At 36.9% G+C, this 8,902-nt stretch overlaps 1 protein-coding gene across 1 annotated transcript; it reads left to right on the forward strand.

Annotated features, from left to right (window-relative positions):
• Window positions 1-767: 767 nt before the first annotated feature.
• On the forward strand, window positions 768-4,970 carry LOC149405222 (putative pectate lyase 21). The gene is made up of 5 exons (XM_089607061.1): window positions 768-975; window positions 1,640-1,797; window positions 2,313-2,881; window positions 4,291-4,359; window positions 4,458-4,970. Exons 2-5 carry the CDS (start codon window positions 1,668-1,670, stop codon window positions 4,704-4,706), a joined length of 1,017 nt encoding a protein of 338 aa, XP_089463187.1. The 5' UTR covers window positions 768-975; window positions 1,640-1,667; the 3' UTR covers window positions 4,707-4,970.
• Window positions 4,971-8,902: the final 3,932 nt, after the last annotated feature.

Raw genomic sequence — 8,902 nt, forward strand, 5'->3', positions numbered from 1 at the left:
TTAAATTATAAAAAATATATCACATAAAAAATTAAAAATCTCATCTAGATTTAAGAAATAATATTTATATACATAAATAATACATAGATATATCCATATATATGTGTGTGTATAAATTTGTGTATTGGGTATAAATATGTTATGTGAGATTGAAATTAACAAGTTGTGCGTATTGAAATATTAGATATTAGATTGGTGTATAAATAATTACGTATTAAGATTATAAAGTATAGTGATTGGTGAAATTAACGAGTTGTTGGTATTATATATTATATTGGTGCAAAAAAAATTAGGTATTGAAGATTATAAAATGTAGTCGACATAAATTTCAAGTTTAAAAATTGAAAGATATATATATATATATATATATATATATATATATATATATTTAACATATGATGTCACATTATTTCCGTTCGGTTTTCCTTCGGCACGTCGGTTTTCTATGGAAAACGGCATTGAAAACGGCATTTTACTTGTCATTTTCCACAATTTTTTCGTTGGGTTTTCCATCGGTATAACGATTTTTCGTAAATCAGGAGGCTCGAAACGGCAACGAAAACGACATTTTTTTCATTGGTTAAAACACAAACGTTTATGTTTATGTGGCTTATATCGCTAATTTTTTGTATTTTTTTTTTTGCTCGGATTTGGAGATGGGGAATTGGGGATATTTGTATTAATGAGACTCGTGCCACGTTGACAAAGCGTTTGCCGACAGGCCGTTGGTGTCGTTTTTGGGAACCACAAAATGCCGTTTCTTTCTTTCTTCTTCTGTTACAAACAATGAGAGAGAGAAGAGGCGTTACATTCATTTATTTAGAATTGATGAAACGGGAAACGGCCACCGCAAACACCATAACGCCGCGACTATTACGCAACCCATCACTTATAAATAACTATTTATCTGTATTTTGTTCCGCAACAAGCCAAAAGCTTCTACCTTGAGCTTTTTCACCACCTCTCCGATCTCAGGTACGTCTCTCTATACTTTCCGTTTTTCGGCTCTTGGTTGTTCTATGAATGGGTTTTCGGTGATGGGTCTATTCCAAGCATCTATTTATTTTAATTTTGTAATTTCTTAGGTGATGGGTTTTCAGTTTTTTTTTTCTTTTCTTTTTCTGGATTGCAATGTGTGTTTGATGATGTTGTCATTTTCGTTGATTTGTTGTGTGGTTGAGACTTTTTCACGAATGTGTAATTAGAGCCAAGTATTGTATTGTAGCTTAGTTCACAGTGTTAAGACGGGTTTTCGTCTTTGTGACAAGTTTTGGAATTTGTCAATGCCTAATATGCTTTATATCATTCTAGATTTTGCTATACGTATGAGCAGATGAGTTGTGATTATTTTCACAGAAGCTCAAAAGATTGTATACCAAAGTACTCTGAGTATCGCGTATTTAATCATTATTTCTGTTTTATAAATAGAGATATTCTTTGCTTTCGTGGGAGTCAAATTCGCAAGATGAATTTGGTATCGCCTGTTTCTATTTATTTAGTGGTCCTTGGCTGTTTTTGAATCTCGCCTATTTCCAAATTTTCACAGATTCGATAATTTGAACTTCTTTGCATGATATAAGAATAAGATGAGATTCGGAAACATAAGGCTGATTTTGTCAAACTTATTCCACCAAATTAGGCATTGGAGTCAAAACTCACTCTCAGTTATGGAGACAGTTGTTCCGTACGGACACGTGGACTCGACCCTGAGAGGTCTCGCCGGCCAAGCCGAGGGCTTTGGTCGCCACGCCATCGGTGGCCTCCATGGCTCTCTTTACCACGTCACTACTCTAGCAGGTAAACTGTTCAACCTTTACCCACTAGTTTGATTGGGATTTTTTTTTAATTTTTTTTTTATAATAATTGTGGGACGCTTCGTCCGATTAAAGTCCACGCTGCCCGAGCGGCCCTGAATTTTTTTTTTAAGGAGAGTGCAAGATTCAGTCCCTACAAAATATAAAAACAAAATCTTTATTCAATGTTTTTCTTTGCAATTGATGCTTAAATATCCACCACATTGATAGTTCATAAATTAAATTTCGTGTAATATAACTTTATGTTTGTGTCATGTATAACTTTGCATTATATACTGCATGCCATGCGCGACTGTGAACCAAGATAATTCTGTAAAAATGCGTAAAGTTGTAGGATTTACGCACTCGGACATAGAAATAAACCAATTTTTTCTCTTCAAATTTTATACAACACCACACATAAGTGTACGAGATTTGTACAATTGAGAACATTCACATAATGTGAGGCGATAACAAACAAAAAGCTAATTTCGGGGGGCGGGAAATTTCGCGAAACAGACGACGGGCCGGGGTCGCTTCGACAAGGCTGCCGGAAAAAAGAGCCGACGTGGATCGTCTTCGACGTACGGGGCACGATACGCCTGTCGTCGTACCTAAGCGTATCCTCGTACACGACGATCGACGGGCGCGGGTCCGGAGACAGGATAAAGCTGACGGGGAAAGGTCTGAGGCTAAAAGAGTGCGAGCACGTGATCGTGTGCAACCTGGAGTTCGAAGGGGGGAGGGGGCCCGACGTGGACGCGATCCAGATAAAGCCGAACTCGGCCCACATATGGATCGACAGGTGCACCCTGCGGGACTACGAGGACGGGCTCATCGACATCACGAGGGGGAGCACGGACATCACGGTGTCGCGGTGCCGGTTCGCGGACCACGACAAGACCATGCTCATCGGGGCCGACCCCTCCCACGTCGGGGACCGCTGCGTCCGAGTCACAATCCACCACTGCTTCTTCGACGGGACCCGCCAGCGCCACCCCCGCGTCCGCTTCGCCAAAGTCCACCTCTACAACAACTATACTACTAACTGGGGAATCTACGCCGTCTGTGCCAGCGTCGAATCCCAGGTAAAAAAACTTCCTTTTTTTTTTTTTTTTTTTTAACAACTAAATATGGTCTTATTAGCCGGTTATATTTAGGGTCCGTTAGGGAAATAGCTAATTTAAACGTTTGACATCGCTAAATAGCCAACGTTTACCTGAATAGTCACTTTTACAAATGGTTATTTATGTAAGATTTACGTCTGAAAGTTACTATTTACTTGAGATTTACCAATCGTTGATTATTTAGCAATGTCAAACGTTTAAGTTGACTATTTTCCTAATTATCTGTTAAATTTAACCGTCAATCACGTGGTTGACCATGGTAAAACACGAAATCAGAGCCCTCAATTTTTTTTTTTTGTTTCACTTTTTGCTAGTTTTTTTTTTATTTTCTATTTTTTATTTTACCCTAAAAATTTATAAATCAGCCCCCTTGAACTTTTTTTTTTTGCATATTAGCCTCCCTAGTTTAAAATCTTGGTTTCTTCCCTGTGAGCGAGTTAGGGACGTTTATGACACTTTGCTCTTATTGCTATTTTGTTATTTCTTCTTCCGGTTTGCACTTCTCTTATCATCAGCAATCTATATATATGAAATTGGGTTGTTTATTTTTTTTTACAGCTAAGTATGGGCTTAGTAGCCAGTTAAAGTGTGTAGTGTGACTTCTTACTAGCCCCGGAGGATACAGGGAAAGGAGGCTTCTCCATTTCTGTTTGTTTAATACTTTTTTACTGTTTTCCATTTTTTTACATTAAAAATTAACAAACTAGTTCCCACTTTTTTTTTCTTCACATATTAGCCCCTGTAAGTTACCTTTCTGGCTCCTCCGTCCCTGCACGGATATGCCTTTAGAGGGGATCGAACCCAGGACCACTTGGAAACAAAACCAAGTATATAGGGACGGAGGTTTCTAGACACTATTATAGCAGCCCCCACTTAAGTTTTATTTATATAATGCTTTCTAATTCTTTTTCATTAAAAATTTACAAATTAATTTCCTGCGTGGATATGCCTATAAAGGGGCTCGAACCCAGGACCACTTGGGAATAAATTCCAAGGATGCAGGGACATAGGCTTCTAGAGACTAGTATAGCTCCCCCTCAATTTTTATTTATGTAATAATTTTTACTGTTTTTCAATTTTTTTTTTCATTTCTTTTCATTCTACATTAAAAATTTACAAATTAGCCACCCTTATATACCTATTTGGCTCCGCTCCCGCTTAGAAATGCTTTTTGAAAGGCTCCAGCTCAAATAAACTAAGGATACAGGGACAGAGTTTTTATTTATGTAATACTTTTTAATGTTATTTTTTTCCTTTCATTTTACATAAAAAAATTTACCTAGCTATTCGAACTCTTTTCTAGATATGCCTAGAGTGGCTCGAACCCACGACCAACTAGCTATTCTAACTCTTTTTTTTGTATGTGTCAGATATATTCGCAGTGCAATGTGTATGAAGCAGGGAATAAGAAAATAGCGTTCAAATACCTCACTGAAAAGGTGTGTTGTGTGTCTTGATACAATCTCGAATTCTCGATATATAAGATCCCAATTTTTTTTTATTTTAAATAATATCTTAAGAATATATGTTGTGACAGGCGAGTGACAAGGAGACGGGAGCGAGCGGGTTCATAAGATCGGAAGGGGACTTATTTGTGAACGCAACTAAGTCGGGTTTGTTGACTCAGGGTTCGAGTGAGATCACCTGTGGTGCGGTGTTTGATCCAAAGGAGTACTACCAGACATGGACGGTCTCGCCGCCGTCGGATCGCCTGAAACATCTCCTCCGCCACTGCACCGGATGCCAGAGCATTCCCCGTCCGCCCGATCTCGAGCTACCGAAATGATTGCCTTCTTAATTAAATGTCACTTGTGTCAATAAAGAAATAGGAAAATGAGTATAAAAGAGTGCTTGCTAAATTATCACTTCTCAAACTTTGACCAACCTTCACCTCATTTCCTGATTCCACTACATTATTATAAATTATTGTAATAGATCAATGCCTTATTAAAAGGGAATCACAGTAGATTCCATATTTTAATTAAGTCAACAGATGTACTTATTGAGAACATTATTCCAATATTATTTTAACTGTTTTAGCATGTCATAATTATGGTTGGTTCATTGAATGACATATTCTGTGAGGCAAATGAACTCTAATGATACAACTATTAACGTTTGGACTCCAAAACTATCTTCTTTTTTTTTTTTTCACTTCCACCCAGAAAAATGAAAAAAAAAAAATCGAAAGCCACAACTCTCTGAACTATTAACTGTTAATTTGGTGTTATAAAAGCATACATAATGGCTTAATGATGCGTGGAACAATTTGAGAAGTGGTTGAAATGGCTCTTTTCCCAGACAACACACCTTAGAGGTTGGACACCTTGAACCATTTCAATACTCGTATATATATTTTTAAAATTCCAAACTCTAATATATTTAATAGAACTTTGCAGTTTAATTAACTATGTTTTCTCTTCATACTATATACATTAAGTATACAAAATTTATAGTTTATTCCATTTATTATGTTGTGAATCCATGCATAATGTTTTATTAGTGATTTGAAACATGAGTTTTAATCTTAAACACTCAAAAAAAAATTTCAATTCTAAAACCCTATTACACTTTCAAATATATTATTTTGAGTTTATGTAAGAAAAATACACAATTAGTTGCGAGCATGACAATAATTGAATAAATACTTTATTTGAAATGTGTCAACATCAGAAAAGAAAACATCTGAAAGAAAGTATATTGAGTAGAATAAATAGAAATATCGCTTTTTAACATAATATTACTCGAGAAGAAAACAATGTTGGATGTCATCACTTCTCTCAACCCTAAATAACTCAGTTTTCAATTTTCATGTTGGAATGTTGTTCATCGGGCATAAAGAGGTTGTAACAATCCGCCCATCAAACTTGTCGGCTGTTAAGGAAACGCCATCAGACATACTACTGTTAAACGTGTAAATAGTTGTTCCTCTATTAAGTAAACAACATCAAGCATACTTGTTGTTGATGTCGTTTCTGAGCCTCAACAATCACGAAGAAAACAAAAGGGGATTTTGACTGCTTGATTCGATTTAATTTTTTATGTGGATATCAGAAAGATGTCGTATAGAAACGAAAATTAATTGTTTGTAATAATTTATGCGAAAATTAAATATGAAACCAAGCAATATTATTGATATTTCGATCTCAATTACAAATGCCAAAATCAACAATTCAGAATTGACTGACGAGCACAAAGATACAATTGAGAGAGAGAGAGAGAGAGAGAGAGAGAGAGATGTAAGAGATAGCAAGGAAAAAAGACGTGCAAGTCTCCTAAGAAGAAGAGAATTTATATTACCACGGGACGCGTATCTTCGGAGACATGTGATGGCGACTTCGTCCTTTATTGCCTCTCATTCTGCCACGTCGCTTCTTTATTTGAATTGGCTCGGTGGAAGTCGTAAACTCTCCAAATTTCAAGGCGAGATCGTGTCTCCTACGCTGACTTCGACTTCGTGGTGATCCTTGAAGAAGGTACATTGAGCTCGTAAATATATTTGGGCCAGGCCCAAATATTTCTTCAAGTCTTTGCGTCAATGAATAACAAACGAAAAAATATATTGGGCTTGACGATCCATTATCGTTTTATTAAAGAGGGTCGAACTCTACCCCCACACTTGTCGTCTTTTCATGGAACTACCGTTTGGGTGACTCGCTTGTAATTATATACTGCATGCATTTGAGTGGTGCATATGTGTATATAGCTCGAGAGACTTCAGACATATCATACCAGGGTGACAAAGTTGTCGTATGATAAGTCAACGACACCAACCATATTGATATCAACCATATTACGGTGGCTTACTTGTAATTATTGTCAGCATCTCTTTGTGGTGACGCATTTGTAAATATACTGCACGATACTTCGGGCACAACCCTACCTGTGGACAAAAATGTTCGTCAGTTAAGGAAACGACATCAAACATACCGAAATACGAATGTCATTATGTAATATAAGAAATGGCATTTGGGTGGCGCACTTGTAGTTATCACTCTTATGCGTTTACTCGGGGACTCATTACCACCATCCAATTCATTGGAGATTATACGACACTCCAATCACATGTTGGGGTATTGTAATAAAATATAAAGAAACTTGTCCTCTGGGGAACTTGGATGATTTAAAAGCCAAACTTCAAATATGAATTTTACTATTTTTCCTAATTTTTTGCATCGACCAGCATTTACTAATGTTTTTCTTTCATTATACGCCGAATGGAACTTAATCTTCAAAATTAAGCTTTAAACCAAAAAAAAAAAAAAAAATTATCACAAAAAATATATAAAAAGAAATCTATTTTTGTAATGGGTGATGTAATTAAATAGTCAATTTAAAGTTATGAATTTGCAAAATAGCCAAGGTTTGTCTTAATTTACTGAAATAGCCAAAATGTGCAGTAAGTTGGTTTCAAAAAAAATTTGAACCCAAGATTAATTTTTTTGAAAGTGATAAATTGCTTATAATAATCGTAAAAAAATTTAATTTTGACTGTCAAATTTTTTTTGAAAACGTAAATTTGGCTACTTTGCTGAAAAGTTGAAACATTTGCTATTTTGCTAATCAATAAGTTTCAAATAGCCATTTTACAATTTTTCCTTTTGTAATTACTTCTGTAAAAAAATAATAGAAAATTTGGAGAGAATTTCAATAGTGATTTTAGACATTAATAAATAGTCATTTCACCATTCTCAAATATCAGTCTCTCGATTATGTCTTGTCTTGTCCAACATCGGTTAAGTTTATATCCTCCTCGTCCACCCTAACTATATTAAAAGTTGATAAATATAACAAAAAGAGTGCATTAGATCTATAATTACAAAAGAAAGTTTCAGAGTTTTATAAATAAAGTAGAATGACTGATATAAACAGGCACAAGCCAGTAATTCAGCTCCCTTTAACATTTTTTATTTATTTATTTATTTTTTTTTTTTTGCATATTAGCTCCCCTAATTTGAATCCGTAGCTTTGTCTATGATGATAAATGTATTTCATATGGGCATAGTCCAATAATGCAATAATAAAATCCCCAGAAATGCATAGGGAACAATCAGTTAGAGTCAAGAAGACAAAAAAAGTTCATGTTCACCGCAACAAAAAAAAGCTCTGTTCTCTCTCCTAAAAACAAATAACTCTAGGGTTTCTCTGCCTTTCAGCCGTCGCCGCTCCCTCCCTCCCTCCCGGGTTCCGGACGCCTGTCGTGGCTCCCTTTCTCATTAGTTCTCCGGTCTACCTGGGCCACAACCATCCTTCTCGTCCGTTTCGGAGCCCCTCAGCGTGTTTGATTTCAGATCTGCGATGGCTTCAGCTAGCGACAACTTCGGGCTGCTCTCGGTGGATGCGCCTTTCTCTGTTACGCTCCTCTTCACAGGGGTGGTTTGGTGCTACTTCACAGCCTCATTCCATGGGTTTGCGGACAAGAGGTTTTCGTGGTCATGGATGTGGATGGGTGTGAGAACAAATCTGGTGGGAGTCAACCTTGGTGGTGGGATTTTGAAGGGTTTTTTTTTCTGTTAAATATTCAGCTAGTTAGTCTCTCTCTTTTTTATGCGTTGTTTAGAGAGTTTAGCTCTAATTTAGGTTCAGTTTTTTGTCTGCTCGATTTCGCTAGTCGTCCGAGTCTTTTCTCCTTTATTGTGTGCTTTTCCATTGAAGTTTGGGTGCAACTTCAGGTGCACTTCAATCGTGGAGAAGATGTTGGGTTGGTCGCCGACCTCAAGCTTTCGAGCTCCCTCGGCGAAGGCTCGCTTAATCAGCGGGAGTGGAGTTTGAGGAGGTGGTCCTCCGGTGGGAGGGTTGAAGGTCTTTGATTGGTTGTTGCTCAGGCGACTGGCATCCTTGGTTACGTAGGAGTTTATCTCCGTTTGAGAGACATGGAAATGCTTCGGTAAATCCTAAGAGACAGGAAAATGCTTTCGTAAATCCCAAACAGGCCTGGCCCTGTATGGTTGTCTTGGATAAGGTTGTCTCGTTGGTTCATAG

This window comes from Urtica dioica, chromosome 2, assembly GCF_054948205.1.
Source record: "Urtica dioica subsp. dioica isolate 48M chromosome 2, U.dioica_male_clone48M_v1_H2, whole genome shotgun sequence".
Taxonomy (NCBI): Eukaryota; Viridiplantae; Streptophyta; class Magnoliopsida; order Rosales; family Urticaceae; genus Urtica; species Urtica dioica.

What these genes read in the sequence shown, in the direction of transcription:
- LOC149405222 (XM_089607061.1), top strand. Translation starts at nt 1,668, where the DNA reads ATGGAGACAGTTGTTCCGTACGGACACGTGGACTCGACCCTGAGAGGT. An exon ending in CCACGTCACTACTCTAGCAG is followed by an intron (nt 1,798 to 2,312) that starts GTAAACTGTTCA and finishes TTCGCGAAACAG; the next exon opens with ACGACGGGCCGGGGTCGCTT. An exon ending in GTGCCAGCGTCGAATCCCAG is followed by an intron (nt 2,882 to 4,290) that starts GTAAAAAAACTT and finishes TGTATGTGTCAG; the next exon opens with ATATATTCGCAGTGCAATGT.